Source organism: Clarias gariepinus, chromosome 10, assembly GCF_024256425.1.
Source record: "Clarias gariepinus isolate MV-2021 ecotype Netherlands chromosome 10, CGAR_prim_01v2, whole genome shotgun sequence".
NCBI lineage: Eukaryota > Metazoa > Chordata > Actinopteri > Siluriformes > Clariidae > Clarias > Clarias gariepinus.
The window spans coordinates 18,132,044-18,152,525 of record NC_071109.1 but is presented as its reverse complement, the minus strand read 5'-3'; the positions used below and the strand labels follow the sequence as shown (position 1 = coordinate 18,152,525).

General features: G+C 36.3%; 1 protein-coding gene across 2 annotated transcripts; it reads left to right on the top strand.

Annotated features, from left to right (window-relative positions):
• The first annotated feature begins 12,985 nt into the window (after nt 1–12,985).
• On the top strand, nt 12,986–19,453 carry pdzd11 (PDZ domain containing 11). 2 transcript variants are annotated; one of them, XM_053506568.1, is made up of 6 exons: nt 12,986–13,023; nt 13,292–13,392; nt 14,046–14,186; nt 14,860–14,958; nt 15,604–15,664; nt 15,803–19,453. In XM_053506568.1, the coding sequence occupies exons 2-6, from the start codon at nt 13,300–13,302 to the stop codon at nt 15,835–15,837; spliced, it is 429 nt and encodes a 142-aa protein (XP_053362543.1). In that variant the 5' UTR covers nt 12,986–13,023; nt 13,292–13,299; the 3' UTR covers nt 15,838–19,453. The 2 variants fall into 2 exon arrangements, with proteins under 2 accessions (XP_053362543.1, XP_053362544.1); XM_053506569.1 differs by lacking the exon at nt 12,986–13,023 and adding an exon at nt 13,045–13,064.
• Nucleotides 19,454–20,482: the final 1,029 nt, after the last annotated feature.

Genomic DNA, 20,482 nt, shown 5'->3' with positions numbered 1-20,482 from the left:
CGGTGTTAAACACTGTCGGCGCAAAGTGCAGATTTAACACACGCCAGTGCTACAGGAATGATCAAATCATCGTTTCATTTCATTTCGTATTAATATTCAGTATTATATTCTTGGCTGGAAGAATGCTGGCAGGTTTTTTTTTTCCAGTTCGAACTTTTCTAGCTGCAGCTGCCGTTTCCATTTGTCACGTGACCCATCCTTTTGCTCGACCCTTTATATTGGCAAGATTTTTTGGCAAGGCCCTTTTAAGAGTTTATCCTTTGGTAAACAATCCAATCCATTGCAGGACACACACACACACACACACTCACATTTATACACTACTAGCAATTCGGGAATGCCTAATCTAAAGGTCTTTGGAAAGTGGGAGGAAACCGGAGTACCCAGAGGAAACCCACCAAGCACGGGGAGAACATGCAAACTCCATGCACAAAGAGACAGGAATCGAGTCTGGCCGAAAATAGAACCCGGACCTTGGAGGTGCAAGGCAACAGTGCTAATCACTACACCACCGTGCCGCCCCTTTGGTAAACAGCTGGATCCAAATTGTTTGCAATCCACATGTTGAACTTGCTATTTGCAAAAAAAAGTAGAGTAAGAAAACAGCGTTCAGTTTCTTTATTCTCACTCACTCATTATCTATACCGCTTTATCCTGTAATCCAGGTCGCGGGGACCTGGATCCTATCCCAGGAGGCTTAGGGCAGAAGGTGGGGTACACACTGGACAGGGTGCCAATCCATCGCAGGGCACACACATACTGTACACACGCTCATTCACACTACGGACAATTTGGGAAGGCCATTTAGCCTAACCTACAGTACATGCCGGTGGAAAGAAACTAAAGTACCTGGAGGAAACCCACCAAGTATGGGGAGAACATACAAACTCCATGCACAAAGAGACTGGAATCGAGCCTGGCTGGGAATTGAACCCAAACCCTGGAGGTGCAAGGTGACGGTGCTAACCACTTCACCAACGTGCCACCCCAGTTTCTTTATATGTCTTTATATCAGTTTTTGGCAGGAAGAGAAGATTATATTTTGACATTTTTACACATTTTCCTAAGTGGCACTGTGGCTGGTGTGTGTGTGTGGAGTTATCCCTGTGCATGGTGGGTTTCTTTGGTTTCCAAAGACATTTGGTGCTGCTTGAGTGGCTTTATTGTAAGTGTGTGTGTTTTCCTCTGCCCTATCATAGGCTGGGAGAATCCTGCCTTGTTTACTTCCCTGGGATAGGCTTCTCCAGGCCACATTCTTACATGTTTTCTCTCACTATTGACTCCAGTTCTTTTCAATCCACACACTGAAGTAAAATGATTAAAAATGAAAAATATATTAATTAAAGTTATCTTAGTTTAAATTAAATTTTATTTGTATAGCACTTTTACCTGTTTTCATTGTCGAAAAGCTTTACACAATAAAAAGAATTATGGTAGTTTGTATAAAATGTGAATGTAAACGAATCAAAATGATAAGATTGTCCCTGATGAGCAAGCAGAGGGCAACAGTGACAGTGGCGAGGAAAAACTCCCTAAGATGGCAATAGGAAGTAACGTTGGGATGTGTTTGGACTCCAATTCGTTATTGGAGGCTCAGGTAGACTGTAGGAAATTCCAGTCCTAAACTATCAGTCACACTTCCTCAGAGAACAGCTGTCAGCATCAGCCGAGGCCAGAAGTGTCTTCGTGGTAAAGTGGAACCATTCCCAGTCATCATGCGTCCCAGCAGACCACACACTAACTATGACTAAAAGAGAGCCAGAAGGAAACACAGACATGACGGCTCCCTGAGATGTAAAGCGGCCAATCACTTCACCGTCAACAAACCTGAGTGCTCAATAAGAGTGGGGAAGACAGCATCTAAACAAACCATTTCACCATAATACTCTACGTCCATGACTCCTCCAGATCTGCTCCCTTACTTAAGGCAAATCTATGTACAAAAATGCTTGGCTAAAAAAAATTGGTTTTTAGCCAAGACAAATGATGTCTTGGAAAGGAAAAAACTAAATGTTTACATTTTTAGTAAGCAGAGTCACTGAATTCGTCCTCCCTTTTTCCTGTCTGGCAAAGAAAGTGTAAAGATAATACGAAGAAATCATATTTAACTAACATTGACCTCAGAAACATCAGACTAGTATTTGGGCAGTTGTAAATATATTGTTATGACAAGCAAAATGGTGGAGTTATATTTTTTTCTGTAAGGTGGACACCCAAGTACAGAGACGAGACAATGAAGCACTAGTTTCTCTGATTTATTAGCAGGATCAGAGCATATATGATGGTCTACTTGTATGGTCAAGGGGGAGTGATAAGTCAACAATCTGCACATAGCATTACAGGAATATAAACATCAATACATAAAAATAAAGGTCATCATGTTTTTTATTGTCCGAGGTGTGGGTATTCTCAAAGCCTAATTAAAACAAGAACATTAGCTGTTTATTAAGCAGCCCCAGTTCAGTCTTGGTCATGCACATTTCACGAGAATATCAGACAAGACTCAATTTGACAGCAATGACCCACAATGAAAAATCGCATGAAAATGAGGAGGTTTGTGCTAAAACATGCCTTTTTTAGGCATATTTAGATGATGTTTAATGATACAACTAATACCATGGGATATTATCAATATAAATGCATCTTATTATATCAATATTACTGTATATACACTGTATAGTCACCATCTGGCTTTAACCGAGGAAACTGAGTAAATAGAACCTGATGGATAGTGGTGAACCATCAACTTTGAGAAAGAAATGTGGTCGGAAAAACAACCTGAATTAGAGTGGTGCAAGATCACTTAAATGCTTAGTGAAATCAAAATTAAAAAGATATATATAAAATTCATGGCTATGTGTATTAGTGAAAGTAAAAGCATTTCCACACACAGAATGTGAAGAGAACCATGGGATAGTGACTAAAAAGCTGTGTAGCCTTATAGAAAACAGTGAGGCTAACCCTAACCCAGGGTCAATTTGGACACATCATACCACAAGATGTTTTATTCAGTGCTCCACAGTCTATTATTATTATTATTATTATTTATTTTTTGGATTTTTCCCCGATTATCTCCCTAATTTAGTCATGTTCAAAGTGGGGAGGGCCAAAGACTATCACGTGGTTCAGAGAAAACACGTGATAGTCTTTGGCCCTCCCGATGCCAGCCGACCGCATCTTTTCGAACTTCCGGCTGCGAGAGGTTACAGCATCACCCAGGAATCAAACTCGCAATCTCCAGATGATAGGGATGATATACCAGTGCGCCACTCGGAGGCCACAGTACATTCTTTATGTTTACTGGAGCACTGAAAAAAACATTCTGTGGTATGGTGAGTCCAGATAGACCAGGTTTCAGAGTGATGGGTGCATCAGGATAAGAAAAGAGGCAGATGAAGTGATGCACTCATCTTGTTTAGTGCCTACCCAAGCCTGTGGGAGAAGTGTTATGATCTGGGGGTTGCTTTTGTTGGTCAGGTCTGAGTTCAGCAACATTATGGACCCCAAAATTAGGTCAGTTGACTACCTGAATTTACTGAATAACAAGGTATTTCATCAATGGATTTTTTCTTCTCTGATGGCACGGACATTTTCCAAGATATCAATGCCAGGATTCATCAAGCTCAAAATGTGAAAGAAATCAACTGAAATCAGTATAGTGACATTATATAAGCTTACCAAAATGATGCCATGGCTGTAATAAAAGCAAAAGGCAGTCCAGCAAAATATGAGTGTGCGACTTAAGATTATGATTTTTTATGCCCTTGAGGTGGAGAACAGATGTTGTACCAGTCTCTGCTACACTGTCCCTGGTAGCCCTTTTCATCCTGCCATGTCCTGTCTCTATATTATTATTATTATTTATTTGAATAAGTCAGAGCAGATACAGAATGAAGTGGAAATAACTGAGGACATTCTCTTACAATTCTGTTCATCCCAGACCAGATAATTTGTCCATGTTGCATATTGAATAACAGGGCTTCTCAAAGTTCGAACTCCAGTAAATCTGGACCCAGTCAATAATACAAGGTAATAAATTGGTTTTTTTCTTACTTTTAGATGAAAATGCGTTATACTCACTGTTTGACAGCGTTGTCATGGCACCATTAATGGGAAGGTGACTGGTGTTTTATATGCATATTTAGACATGATTTAAATCAGTGTATTCAGGCATAAAAATACCCTTTGCTTATTTAATTTGTTTAGGCATGAAAATCAGTAAATGAAGATTTTTCTCTTTTTTTAACATCTGTAAACGTTTTATTGTTGACAGTTAGAGCTGTTTTAGATTTTGATAAGCAACAATTTGTAGGCTAACCGTGCCATTACTTTTTTTTACTAACTTATTTTAAATCTTTCTTACACTTATGTAAGTTGCTTTAAGGTTAAAGTTGCTTTGGTTTAAGCATCTGATTGCAGATTAAGTCTACGAACCCCTGTTGTATAGCTTACTATACATCAATTCATTAAAATGTAACTATGAAATAAACAATTAATACCTTATCACTGCAAAAAAAAACACTGCCCAGTCATATTTAGAATTCATTCATATTAAAGTCATAATTAAATTAATATTTAAACAATCAAATATTTAATAGTCTCTAATTGGATAATTACTGCAGTTGGCTGACAACAATTCATTTAAACTTAACTGATCTCATTTTTTTATAACCATGTCTAAAGATGTATCCCGTCATTTAAAAATATTTTTTTTACTGTGCCTATAGACACCAAGCAAAGAAATTGGGTTAAACCGGTCTAACACATTATTAAAACCTGTAAGCATTGTGTTTGACCTTAAGCTTTATTAAACAAAGGAGGTCATAAATGTGTATGATTTTAGATCACTTAAACTGTTGAAGTTGCATGGTAAAAAAATTACAGTTGGAGATATTTAATAGTGAAAGTAAAAGTATTCTGCGTAGAATGTGATAATAACTCACAAGAGAACAGGAATTGGACTTAAAAATGTGGCAGAAAGAAAACCTTTTATTATGGAGCACAGTTATCATTAATAAACTTATAATCACTTGTCAATAATCATCAAATTACTAGGATTCCCCGATGAAGCACACTTCTGTCGGCTCATTAATTAGGCTTGCAGTAGTCTAACTGGTGTGATGTGTATGATAGTGGATGCCCAGTAGTGAAGCTAAAATCCCTAAAGGAATCTATCAACCACATTGGCCCAGTAAGAGTTAAAATAAAGGATAGTGATGTACAGACAGGTAGGAATGTGATCTAAAAAAATCAAAACACACCTATGTTTAATAGTGAAAGTATTTTCACAGACACACAATGCAACAAGAACTCACGAGATAACTGACAAGATTCAATTGTTCAAGAAAACAATTCAGCTCAATTTTATTCATGTACTGTAGCAGTTTATTTGGTTGATACAAGATACTGTACCACTTAGAAACCATGAAGATGAATTGGGACTGCATTGATACATTGAAACAGTATTGCTATGATGGCTGCAGGAGGCAGAGTGCAACATGTCTTATAATCACCTTATAATCCCCTGCAAGACATTCTGGTCAGCATTCCCATTCCTGAAAACATACTTCTTTTATTAACACTTTCACCCTCATTTCTTATTCTTATTTGGGTGTCCAAAATCATGGGCTGTTTTTTAAATGATATTTCAGCCACTTTCAGCCAATAATAATAATAATAATAATAATACATTACAGTACAGTATCTCTGGATCAGTAACAAATCAGAAAAAGCTTACATCCCTCACAAGCTTTCAATGTGCTGTGGTTGTGTCTGAGAATAATGGTCTCTGTTAGTTTTGTATATTTTCAAAGTACATCTGGGACCTATAGGATTGGTATGCAGAGAAGGTGTGCTTTTAGTTTAACCCTCCTGCTTTTCAATTTAAATTGTTATGCTACAAATAAAACAAATATGTAGGAATTTCCTCAGCAATTCAAGTCCTAAAAAAAGCACTTTTCCTCATAATGTGTTGGAAATCAGGCGAAGGAGAAAAACTTGATTCTTAAAAGGAAGAACACAGTTTATTACAAGGTTTGCAAATTAGCAAGAAGCAACAGCAGTCTACTCAGAAATAAAAGAATTGCAGAGGAACAGAGAGCAGGCTTGATTCTTTTTAACCTAGTCTTTTTCTAACAACATGTACTTCATTATTCCTTCCGTTATTTTCAGCAACTCAGTAACCCTTGTGTTCTTTAAATGTCAGCTTGGGAATAATTTCACAGAATGCACACAAAGTTTAACATCCTTTTTGGAATTCAACAAGCTGCCTTCTTACCATTAACTGCCTGGTTGGGGGTGAGCATTGCGAAAGTGAGATGAGATCAGAAAGTACATCAATTTTAAACACACTTGAGACTCTGGCCAAGAATTACAACTGCATGTTTTTAGTGTTACCGAGGTGGCTCACTTGTTTGACCCAAGACCCAGGAGGCAAAGCTGTGTGTTATGCAATGTATCTCTGTATTTTAATGTCTCGCTGCAAATTTGTTTGTTTTTTTTTCTCTTAAAATCCATTTTGGACGTTTCAAGTTGCAAATATGAGGTGGTTCATTGGCATCAGATGCCTGTAACCTGCTCTGTGCCACAGCAAGAGTACCCAGTAGTCCATTTTTCAGTGACATCTGTGTAACAGTCAGATTTAAGTGGGGTATGCCCATAACACCTGAGTGCCACCCCACTCATGCTCCCAGAGAACCCAAAATAGGGGCCCCTGCAGCACAAATCATGGTACAACCCTGACACTCAACCAGCGAGACATCTACAGTAAATCTGGCCATATTTGGGGAGCAAAAGAGGGCTTATGGGTTTGAGCCCAGGACATACTGAACCCTGATCTCCTCCGAGTTCCGTAACAATTGAGCAACAGTCATGGGAACGTTGATTCCTGAGGGGGAATTCTGTACCGCCACAGGTCTTTTGGCACGTAAATCTGCTGACAGCTACACTGAGGATTCCTGGATACCTGGTTTTCTGAATTTGGATTGCTTGAGCACAGTTGCTTGGCGACACCGCCGTAGAGGTAATTAGGGGACATGCACTACACCTGGATGCATGCCTATACAGGCCCCCTAGACTCTGCACTTGACATGTGGACATTAGTTCCACACCAAGTATAAAAGTGGATCTATTCCACTTTGGTACAGGAAAAAATCAGAAGAGAAATAAAAGAGGTGTTGAAAAGTAAAAGAGAATAAAAAAAAGAAAGGAAAAAGAGAAAAGTCATTCACACATAATAAGCACATTAACAAAGCAAGAAGTGTTACAAATTGCCTCTTTAAAAGGCACACCTGTAAATTGAAAACCATTCCAGGTGACTACCTCCTGTTAGTACTGCAAGCCAGGATCCCATTCCCAGCTGTGGGCCTGTATGTGTTGTGTCGTGTGCATGCATGTGTGTAGTGAGTGGGTAATGTGGTGCTGACTCACAAGAAAGCAGTCAACTAAACAGAAATACATAGCACCAGGTGTTTTGGGTAACAACAGGCATTAAAAAAGGACACATACAGACAGAAATTTATATCCATAAAGACATTCAAATGGAATCAAATGCAAATGCAATTTGAAGCACAATTTTAAAATGTTTTAGCAGTTTTTCTGTTACAGGAGGAAGATAAAGTTTGAAAGAAATTTTTATTTTATTTTTTAAGATACAAAACAAGGATTTGGTTTTTAACACCTTATATTTTTGACTAGAAAACGTTCTTAACAAAACAATGAGGTTACATAGGTAAAATTCTTTATCTTGTTCTCTCTTAAACAGTAATGAAAACCAAAAAAAAAAAAAGCAACCAGGACAGACATCGCAAAATGAAGCATCCTCAGCACCCTCAGCATGACGGGTCTTTAGGAAATGCTGTTTTGAAAGCGGAAAAGTAAGTGAAGTTATTTGTTAGTTTCATGGGTCACTGGTTAGTAGATAAGTTAGTATTGCTAGCTAGCAAACATTAGCCTACATACGCGCAAGTGTATGGTGTGTGACTAACGTGTGATTTTTTTAAGATAAAAAAATGTTTAATTAAAAACATTATTTGGAAACCAGAAGTATCAGAAAGAAAAAGAGAGGGGGAGAGAGAGAGAAAGAGAGAGTTAGTATGATCGAGTGAGTGAATGGTAGTTGTGCTACCAATTAAAACCCTTAAATTTCATTAAAATGTGATATATTGATGCCTATAGGTGAGTGTTACATATAATATATAGCATTTTAAACGTATAATTAAGGATAAATGTAAAAGCATAAACACACACCTTTTCCAAACATCATTAACTGTGTGTGTGTGTGTGTGTGTGTGTGTGTGTCTCAGTGACTACTGTATATGTTGATAAGTAAGATCATTTATCATTTTTAATGCTAAACTCCTCTCTCTTATCTAACAGGCATTCAAACCAAACAGAGCAGCACTAAAGGCTTATTTGTTGGCTTTCATTTGATTAGAGCGATGCCTAAGTAAGCCATAATGGTACAGTATTCATATTATACATATTATTGCCCAATATGTGGTGCAGTACATATTTTGTGAGACTGCAGCACCTGGGCAGGTTGCTGCCTGTATTTTTGCCCCACACCCGGTGCTGTTGGAATATGCTCTAAAGAATTTACATCTTTGTTAGCTGATGAGTCATTTTCTAGCTTCATTACTACCTGACTAATCAATTAATTAATGTTGTATATCCTTTAATAGCCATACTGTTATGAAAAAAAAAAAAACTCCTACGAATGGTGATACTGCAAAAACGTCCTTTATATGATTACTTACAATGATGGCCTTCCAGTTTGACCAGCTTGGCAACTTGTGGCACTTCGCTCTTTCCATATAAAACTGACTGTTACAAGCACCTTCTTGCAAGAAATCACAAAATGATTTTCACCTACCTTTCTTACTAAATCTTACTCTCTTCTTAAATACATGTTGCACCTCCTGAAATGGTTCATGCTGTCAAGACTTCATGTTTTTCTATTTCTATCCAAGAATTAATCAGATTAATAATTAACTACAATTAATTATACATTAATAATTTAATTAAATAATTACTGCTGGGATGCACTGGTATGTATTGGCACCCCATCCAGGGTGTAAACCAACCTCATGCACCGAGTCCCCCCGAAATAGGCTCCAGGCCTCCCACGACCCTGTACAGTCTCATTCTGACTCACTTTCATTCCAACAGTAAGTGTTACATATAATATATAGCATTTCAAACAACCTCCCCCAATTTCCCAAACATCAACTCTGGTTTTAGTTGAACTTGACAAATCCTTCACTTTTTTTGTAAATAAATCAATATTACTTTTCACAACATTCGATTGAACGTAACCAGGGAAAGACTTTATTCTCAGCCTGTATGTGCACACTAACTTGAGAGTTCTGACTGTGACAGACTTTGCCCGTTGTTTAGTGTAGGTGCTATGACATGGTTCCATCTAGTGGTTAGACATTTGTACCTACAGGACTGGTTTACAGGCCTCCTCCAGACATTAGCACATCCTCAATCACACGCACTGATAATCACACTGACGTTTACTTTCATCATGTATTTACACTAAAGGCAGTGTCACATGAATAACACCAGAATTTACAGGAAACAGAATTCGTGCCAAAGAGTTTTTGAAGTGTTTCACTCATCTGTATCAAGTTGTGCACCTATTGAAACACTTACCACTTTTCTGTATAATGTCCACATCCATAAACCAGGGACAGATGCAACAACATTTTAAATTAAACGTTTTAATCAAATGATTACATGTCAGACAGTAATAAACCATACTGGGCTTCCCTCATATGCACAGAGTAGCCAGCCTTAAAGCTTTTCTTTGAAGCATCCAGTTGGCACATGAAACTAAAGAAAGTGTCCCATGCCTACTTAAAAGTTCAGGTGGTGCATGCTGACTATCTTGAAATTTACATCACATAAATAATATAAGATAAACACTAGGTGGCTCACTTTTCCAGAATTGGTGGTTCAAATCTCACCAGTCTGTGGTGTTGGCATGTTCTTTCTTTACATAGAACGTGTGTGTGTGTGTGTGTGTGTGTGTGTGTGTGTGTGTGTGTGTGTGTGTGTGTGTGTGTGTGTGTTTATATATACACTACTGTTCAAAAGTTTGGGGTCACTTTCTATCTCCATGATCGTTCCTGATTTTTATTTCTTTCTTCATTGTAAAGGAATGCTGAAGGCGTCCAAAAATGCATTAATCTCCTTTGAACAGTTAATGGTGAGATGTGTCTGCTACTTATGCTCTGTAAAGACTTCATAACGCCTCTAATCTGAGGTGCTGTTAATTGGTCATTTTTCAGGCTGATAACTCTAAATGAACTTCTCGTCTGCGGCAGAGGTAGGTTTTGGTCTCGCCCTCCTGGGATGGTCTTAAAATAACAACTAACTGTTGTTTTTTTTGTTACGTAATTACCTAATCCCATATATATATATATATATATATATATATATATATATATATATATATATGGCCTGGGTTTATGGAAGTATAATTGGCAAAATTCCCCAAACCAAAATAGCAGGTTGAAATACATAAACTGAAAAAAAAAAACTTGTTGCAATAAAGATGTTTTATTTTTTTCTGCATTGCAATTTAATCTGAATTGAAAAAAATCCTTAGAGTATTTATAATGCTTGAAATTTGTGGCACTGCAATTTATTGTGGTTGTATATTTTCAATGAAAATGTAATTCAAGCATTTAAAATTCAATGCAGAAATATTCAAGTTACTAAATTGCTGTTCAAAAAAAATTATACAATCTTTATTATTTTTTTAACCTTACAAATTCAAGTCTACAAAATACAGATAATAAAATTCAGGTCGAAAAAAATGCAGATCTGTACATCCGGGATATTACAGGAAGAGCAAAGGATTGCCGATTGATGCGGTCCATGCCGCAGTGTACTTTTAAGTTTGTCCTTCCTGCTCCTTGTGCAGTCTACTTCTTATGAAGGTAAAACAGTAGCAAAACCCGAAAGCTTGCAAATTCGAATGTGAGAACTTATAAAATTAATATTTGTATTTATAAGTTGAAATTTATACTCACAGCTCTGATGTGAAAAGCTGCATCTATAGATTTGCACACCTGTGTTTTGAATTCGAAGTTGCAGATTAATAGTGACAAATGTGTAAAGTGTCATTCACATAAACAAAATGACAGGCACAATTGTGTAGTACACATTTATCTTTGCGCTTTACTTCAGTTTCGCTGTACAACCACAAGTCGGGGCTTACAACCTCTCAGATCTGGCAGTACAACCTCAAATCCCGGCGCTCTGACTTTTGCTACTCATTTTGCGATATTCCTGTAGCAAAACTCACTTATGCACTTGTAAACGCGGGGGCGGGGCTGGGGTGGGAATGAAGTCATTTTATTGGTCGATGCCTCACCAATAAACAACGCCAGCCACAATGCAAACATTTGTATGCATATGTATCAGCTATTTTGTTTTTAAACGCTTGGAAAAAGCCAGATCTGAGAGGTTGTAAGCCCCGACTTGTGGTTGTACAGCGAAACTGAAGTAAAGCGCAAATATAAATGTGTAGTACACAATTGTACCTGTCATTTTGTTTATGTGAATGACACTTTACACATTTGTCACTATTAATCTGCAACTTCGAATTCAAAACACAGGTGTGCAAATCTATAGATGCAGCTTTTCACATCAGAGCTGTGAGTATAAATTTCAACTTACAAATACAAATATTAATTTTACAAGTTCTCACATTCGAATTTGCAAGCTCTCGGGTTTTGCTACTGTTTTACCTTCATAACTTCTTAGGAACTACCTATCGATCGGAACGCAGCACTCTTAACTAACAGGATGGGTTGCCAGTTGCACAGTAAACGGTGTAACGCGTCAAAAATATTTCCCCGCCGTAAACGCTATAGTAAAAGCAAAGCGCTGTTTCATTCAAAAACGTGAGCAATGGAAGGTTTTTTTTCAATTCAGATCAAATTGCAATGCTGAAATGTTCAAACATTTATATTGCAACAAGTTTATTTTCAGTTCATGTAATTTAACCTGCTATTTTGCTTTGAGGAATTTTGGCTATACTTCCATACGGGTTTGATTCCCATCTCGGATCTGCGTGCCTGGAGTTTGCATGCTCTTCCCTTGCTTGGGTTTCCTCTGGGCACTCTGGTGTTGTCAGATTAGGTGCATGTGCGAATGCGTGTGTAAATGTTGACCGGAGGTCCTACCATGGTTGTAAAAATTGGAATAAATAAAATGGTCACCACTGGCCTCCACGTCCCTGGTTGGACTTCATAGATGGATGAACCATCTATTGAAAAGATGGTTTACAGACGCTTCAAGTTTACAGAATAGACAAGGATGTCAAGTCTAAATCCTTTCAATGTCTTTTTGCTGGATCTATTGGATGTGATTTTTTTTAAGGGGGAGACTTTATTATTTATACAAATTTTATAAGAATAGTCTTATTAATAATTCACACAAAAGACATGATGCACACATGCGTATCCCAATTCACATGCGTGAAACCCAATTCCCCCATGAAAAAAATGTTTTACTATGCTGAGTGTTTGCATTGTTTAATTTGAAAATGGAAAACTGTGACAAACATGTAATGAGGGTGAAGTGTTTACACAGATGATAAAGTGGTTAGCTGTGTTATTTTCGACGAAGTTCGTTAATGAAACATTATGAAATAAAGTAATAAATTAGACGTGCATCCTGTTCTTGGTTTGAGTAGGTAAAAATATTCACACACACGAAATACGATTTTCACATGCAAAGTCCATGATGAACTCGTAAATTTTAAACATTACATTTTTTTACACAGTTGTACACATGTGAATTGTGTTTTGCACTTGTGAAATATATACTATTTTAATATATACTAAATTTTCCCAGCTAGCCAAACAATTTGACCACAGAGTGCAGCCCAAGCGACCTCTAGAGGGCGGTAAACTCCGTGTTCTCGCTGCAGAGGAAGGAAGAGCAGACGAAAAAAAAGCGGAAGAAAGAAGAGAGCGAAGAAGAAGACGAAGGGTGTCCAGTTTGGTGAGTTGTGAAGATAAATAAGATAAACGTTTTAGCTCCAGGTTAAAAATTTTTTGTATTTTATGTTTAACGCAAGATTTAATATACGTAGAATTATTGTTGCTTCTCGAGCAACGTAACGTTTGCTGTGTTATGAAAATTTCATAGCTTTATGTTAAAAAATAGATAGCCAAACAAATGATCTATTACTAAGTTCACGTTAATGTTGTATTTTACATAGTATCAGTTATAGTTGCATATATCTAATTATTTATTTAACATTTTTAAGCATGAGAAATGGATCAGAAGATTCCTTATGATGACTATCAGCTGCCTGTTGTGTTTCTGCCCTCTTATGAAAATCCTCCTGCATGGATTCCTCCTCAGGATGTAAGAAAGTATTATAACTTTACTAATCTACAGAACTGTCTTGCATCGTTCCTCATTTCTTAATATGAAATTCAATAAAAAAAAATAATTATGTACATTGAAATTAAGAAAATGATAAAGTTACAGTGACAGGCTGCAAAGTGCCTGATTATACAATTTAAAAAATGGTTGTTTATGTAACAACCTCAGCAGCAACCTCATTTCTCCTCTCATCTGTTATAACCACTCAACATTCAGCATTACCAGTAGACTAATTACCGGTCTGATCATCTGTCACCATTTGCAGCTGTTTCTCACTCGTTCATGCCTTAAGTTAGATGGGTTTGTTTAATATTTCAATAATTTATTGGTCTCTGAGTGGCTTAACAACCAAAAAAAAAAAACTAGTCAGATACAGGAACTAGACATAAAATGAGGCCTTAAAACTTGCCAGAAATGATAGCCAAAGAGTTCTTCAGGAAGCCTGTAGAGCTATTCTTCAAAATTACAATAACATACAACAAACTCTGACTCTTTGGTAGCAAAATCGGAAGAAATGAGGAGTGGCTCCATACTTGTGCACAGAACTGAATACTTTTCTAAGTGTATATTTAACCATATCAAAACCTGCACAACTCAGTTTTTAATCCTTGTTTTATTTAATCTTGTATCAGAGGATAAATCACCCTGACTATAACAATGAGCTTACCCAGTTCCTGCCACGCACCATAATCTTAAAGAAGCCTCCTGGAGCACAACTGGGCTTCAATATCCGAGGTGGAAAAGCTTCTCAGCTTGGAATCTTTATCTCAAAGGTGAGGCGTAGCTGCTTGCACAGCACTTTAGCTAAGATCTTCATTTCTCTTCATCTTTACAGCATATTTAAACAAATAAAGGAAACAAGGGCAGTTGTTTAACATAGAATTTATATAAAACTATGACTGAAAACCAGGAGCTAAAACGTTTATTCTAGGACAGTTAACGAAGCATCACATTAATTGCCTCAGACACATACTTGCTCACTCTGTCTTTTTTTACACAAAACATTAAAATATAAGCAGCTATATTATTGTGACCAATGCAGGCATGTCATTAAATATAAAGCTCATAGATTCTAAAGTTGTAGCTGGCCAACTTACTTATAAAAGTAAGCAGGTAAATTTTATAATATGAAACATGTACATCAGTGACGAGAAATATTGTACAGCATTCTTGCATCAAATATGAAATCCAGGTGTAAATACTGACATACCACATGGAGACTTGATTTAACTTTTTTTTTAAAAACTGAGTTTTTTCTTAAGCTAGTATAGCTTAATTCTGAATAATTGTGAATTCTGCGAAAAATAGTAAGGTTCATACTTAATTAGTTAAATAATAATTTATGCATTTTGGAAAGAAGCTTATGATATGTCCTTTGTGGAAATAAAACTGTGTGCATTGTTTAATCATATCTTACTGTTTTGTTTTTGTTTTTTCTTTCATTAGGTGGTGCCGGATTCTGATGCTCACAGAGCAGGACTACAGGAAGGTGATCAGGTGCTGTCAGTTAACGAAGTGGACTTTCAGGATATAGAACACTCAAAGGTAAATAATCAGGACATTTTAAATCTTTTTAAAACAGCTAAATTATTGTGTTATTATATCTTACTCCTAACTTAAACGTTGAATAAATGTCTTCTAACAAAATACTTCATCATAATATTAGCAACAGTAAAATAGCAGATCATTCAATTCCCTGTGTACAAGCAGTCACTATAGAAACACAAATTTATTAGCATGAGCATATTAATATTTGTTCATGTTACTATCAAACTTACCTGTGCTGTTATCCAAAAGTAATTCACACCTTCTGGACAATCAGATTTAAGCATTTAGTCATGATTCTTTTCCTGTAATTGCACATTTAGAAGTCAAGTGTCGAAACTTGTGTGTAGAAAAAGTGTAAAAAATGAACACCTTCTAATTGTCGGATTAAACAATTATCAGCTCTGTGGTAAATGTTTTTAAAAGGATTTATTTATTTAATTAATTCTGTACTTTTTATTTTCCTGATTCTTAGTTATTTGGAATTAACCAAGCATTTGAGACAAGGAGATGTTCTTTGCACCATATAAAAAGCCTTCATGTAGCAGTAATAGTAATGAAAGTGGTGTGGGGCCATTTTAAAATTCACTAGTTTAAGTAATTTTTTCACACAATAATTGACTTTCCCATATGTTTGTGCCATAGGCCGTGGACATTTTAAAGACAGCCAGGGAGATTATGATGAGGGTGCGCTATTTTCCTTACAGTAAGTTCTCTTAGTTTTATTTCATCATCAATATGGTGGTTTCTTCTAATAATTTGAATGTAAAAGACATAGGCTACATAATCAAAATATCTGTTAGAATTCTTTCTTGTTATCTATTGACTTGTTTCTACCCATTAGATTACCAGAGGCAGAAGGAAAGGACAGTACACTAGGTGGCAGAGACGTACAGAAAATTGAGCGGGGACCTGGTGAACATGAAACGCACCATCAGTGTCCCAGCTGATTTCTTTGACTAATACTGCATTCAGCATTCATGTGCTTTCAGAGGTATGAAATATATTAGAGTATATACCTGGGACATTCATGAGAATCTCCCCAGCTTTGAGGCACTACCCAGGTACTCACATCTACTCATAATGGAAATGTATTGTAGAAACAAGTAAGAAACAATATTTGATGCAGGAAACAGCTACACCATGAGGATGCACTGGATGCGATTATTGCACTGTCTGAAACAACTATTTTAACTACACAACATGGATAAACGTATGTGAACTCCTGATCATCACACTTTTATTTTGGCCTTCCCCAAACCATCTGAAGTCATCTTTTGTATGTTGTAATATTATTAAACACGTTCTCTCTCTGACTCTAATGGACCTACTCCAAACCTGTTTCAGCATGATGATAAGGGAAAGCAGATTGCACACCAACCCTTCTACACACCAAGCCTTTAATTTTTCTGTTATAGAATTTTGCTCTGTTAAGTAACTTATAATAAAACATGGCACTTTTTTATGGCAAACGACCCATTTGTTTCGAGTGAGCAAAAGTATTGGAATGTAAATAACACTCTTTGGTTGCATATTTCTTATTTGTAATATCCTTATTAATGCGTGCTTGCATTCCAATACTTTCGGAAGGAACTATTTCTTTACCTAGCCCAGGTTTGTTAGACTCCCTTCTGTTGATTACAAAGGCTTAGTTTATGTTAGAGGAGGAACACAACTGTCTAGTGCTGTTGCCATGAGTAACACTGACACGTGAGGATGCAAACACCCATGCATTCAACCATGGAGTACTCTCCCATGTCATCAAACACCCACACAAAACATCTTGTCAAGCAAGACTTTGTAGAACATTTGGCCTCATTCTTGTATCAAACTATATAAATGTATCAAATATAAAAAGCAATTTGTAACAGCAGTAAGTCTGTTAAATAAGATTATGTAGATGTGTAAGTAAAAATGGTCATGTCATCTCAACCAGACATTTAGCAAATAAGTTAAGGAAAATGTCAATGCCTTTGTGTGCAGTTGAGTATCTTATAATTTTCCATGACCTAGTCAGTTCCTTTCAGTAGCACCTCAGCAAGTTAGCCTACATTCCTCAGCAACGAGTTATTAGCGTTACTTAACTCATGTCCAATTGTTAGTTTAATAAAATAATAAAAAGAATAAATGAATGCTAACACTAATACTACAACTATGCTATACTAATGCTACTGTACTAATAAAAGTAGTACATGCTCTCTGCTTTTTAAGCATTATATAGAGATATTGTAGAGACACAGCAGTGTCTTTAGGGTGCGTTTCCACGTTATTCTGGTTTCAGAATAAGAATCAGAGTTTGTTTGCATGTAATTATAAAAACAATTATAGAAACAAAAGAGCAAAATGTTTCAAAGAGCAGGTACAGCTGAAAATTCACAAGTAAAATACATCTACTGAATAGTTCACAAAGCTTTGCTAAGTGTTCATAAATAGGATAAAATTAACCCAAGCAGAGCGAACATTAAGGTGATTGTCTATAAATTACCATAGATAATTATATACATAGAGCGGAAGCCATAGGTTTTTTTTACACCTAGACTAAAGACATTCAGCTCAGTATGATATATTTTCTGTGTTAAGTCTGTCTATTTTATTTCCATCAATTTAGAATTATATCTAAGAGATATAGCGCTTTTATTTACCATGTCAGATTTAAAGTGGATTAAAAATCTGACTTTACTATTTTGTAGCATTCTGTTTAAGTTATTTGACTCGGATCAAATGCAGGGGGTAGCTTGCACAGGAGTCCCACAATGCTTTACCACAATTGTTTGCTTATTCCTCATGACAGAACTGGTGTAACTGAGTCAGGTCTATGGCTCTTCTTGCATAGACACTTTCAGCTCAGTTCACAATTTTTGTGATATTTTTCAGGTTAGGGCACTGTGATTTTCACTTCAATACTTTATCTTTAAGCGCTTTTATTACAAATTTTAAGGTATGTTTAGTAGCCTTGTCTCGCTGAAAATTCAAGTATGGACAGTAATTGAACTTTCTGGCTAATGTATTGAGGTTTTGCTTCATTTATTTCTCACTAACCCTCATTCCTATTTTTTTAATGTGCCAGTTACCCAAATGCTTCATAGTTAAGATGGTTTCTTTGAATCAAAATTCTAACATCACACTGATCATTGTGGTCTCAAAGACCAATTTTTTTGTTCATTCGACCAGAGAACACTTGATTTTTTTATTTATTTATTTGTTTGTTTTTTAAATACCAGTCGTAGAGTGAGGTCTCCCTGTTTAATGAACAGAATCTCAGTTCATGATGATGTAGGACTCTCTTAAGAGTGGCTGTACATACTTGGATGCTTGCTTCCTCAGACCCCTCTGTCACTTCCTTTGTTGTTGCTTTAGGGTTCAGTTAAAACTTTTGGACCAAAGCGTTATTAATGCCAGTTGAAAAGATCTCTGGTTAGTTTTACCCTTTGGTAAGGTCTAAACACAATAATTACATTTGGATGGATGTGGTCTCGTTCTGGTCCCAGATGAACTTTAAAGCTCTTAGTTGGTCAGGATTTGACCTCAATCCAGACCAACAACAAAGCAGTTCTTTGCGAGTTTGAGCTCCTGTAGCCAGGTGCGCTTTGCATGTTTGCATGCTTAACAACATGTCTTTGGGTTAACAAGTTGAAGTTCAGCATGTCATTGTATTGCGCAATATTTACTCCCTTATTCTGCCTTAGTCGACTGTAGACTGGATATCTTTTTATTTGCAAACTGTGATGCAGTATTATAGAGTATTTTCAAGATGGTTTCTTAAAGTGCATTAAACATTGTTAGCACAGTTTACTTTGCACAGATAATTACCACAGTTATACGCAAATTTCCAGAGCAAATTCTTTCTTTAATAGAAATATTCACTAGTACAGAACATGGATCTTCTTGTCGTGCTGATGTTTTTGATTCTGCCTTACACTCATTTTACCAAAGAGGTAGTGTTATTTTGTGAAAATGCATTTTGGTTCACTTGGATATTTCTCTGTGGAGAAACTAAACAAACCAAGGAGAAAATTGACCAAGTTTACAAACTGGTCCATTCAATCAGACTGGTGCAGAAGAACTACTTAAGGTAGGTCCTTAAATTTGGTCACAGGCTCCCACACAATTAACTCCTTATTATGCCGCTGGCCAAACAAAAGCTTGTAAAAGTCATTACATCACTTTCTGGAAGCTTCCAGACTGCTAGTCAGTTTGGTATATGTAACATTTTGCTTCCTGGTATTCTGATATTATAAAAATAAAAATGAAATCTCAGTCTAATCTCAATATAATCTAAAGTACCTTTGATCTGGAAAAGTAGATACCACAGTTGAAATCTAACATGGTAACCTGAAATGTGTGGAATTGTGGGTCTTTAGCCTTATAATCTGTATAGTTTTCTATTAAGGTCTGAAAAATCTCAGTTGATAAAAGCAAACTGGCGAAATCTAATCTAGGTTAAACTATTTTTTTTTCATGGCCATTAAAACATACTGCCGATCCAAAAAAAAAAGGTCACCATTTCAGAAGGGACAGATGATGGGCCTGCATTATAAATTAGTTAAAATGACTGGAATTGGTTTAAGAGCTGTCTAACCTGTAATGACTATGCTGAACCCTAAACTTTGTGATAGTGTAGGTATTAAAGAAAGACTTGTGATCACTTAAACAGATGCATGGGGAAAAAAGTGACATGAGAAATCACAGCTATGTTTAATAATGAAAGTAAGAGCATGTCCACATGCACAATATGACAAGAACTCTAAACAGCTAACAGCAAAAACCTACTGTTAGGCTGTTAGTGGTTCATGCTTTTCACCTAGTCATAGTTTAATAACAAAGTTTGTACACATCCAAAATGCAAAACAGATAAACTGGTGATTAATATAAGGCTTGTTAATGCAAAATATAGACATTTTGGCTATATTGAATAATGAACCAAAAAATTAATTTGCTTCCCAGTAGTGATAAGGCTATGTATTTATAGCAGCTGTGTTTGGGTGTTCTGTCTCCACCACTTTTTAAATACCTCCTACACTCATCTGTCTGGCCCACTGGGACTGGAGTTTGACAGTAGTTTTATACATGCTTTATGTTTCAATAGTTTGCTTTTACTACTTTACACAATATCTGGGTGTATTAAGTAATTCTTTACAGAATCAAAAGAAATTATCAAAGGGAAATAATTTTAAATCAATGGTGATGACATATTACTCTATTTCTGTGGTATTGTTTCTTGCGTTTCTTTTTATGATGCAATGATTTCCTCTTAATATTAAGTTGCAACTTAACATTCTACTGACTGACATTGTACTACTGAAATATAAACTTAATGACAACTAATAACACAGCACATATATAGCATTGATATCTACTGTGATGAATAATTAATTCATTCTTTTTAAAATCCAAAATGCTTAGATTTGAGACACTACTTTGGTTCACATTGCATTCGATATCAACTCAGATATTAAAACACAGTTCTGTTCTATTTATTGTCCTTTTGTATGTGGCATTAACTGCCAGACTCATATCTACAGGT

What these genes read in the sequence shown, in the direction of transcription:
- pdzd11 (XM_053506568.1), top strand. Translation starts at nt 13,300, where the DNA reads ATGGATCAGAAGATTCCTTATGATGACTATCAGCTGCCTGTTGTGTTT. An exon ending in CATGGATTCCTCCTCAGGAT is followed by an intron (nt 13,393 to 14,045) that starts GTAAGAAAGTAT and finishes ATCTTGTATCAG; the next exon opens with AGGATAAATCACCCTGACTA. An exon ending in AGGATATAGAACACTCAAAG is followed by an intron (nt 14,959 to 15,603) that starts GTAAATAATCAG and finishes TTTGTGCCATAG; the next exon opens with GCCGTGGACATTTTAAAGAC.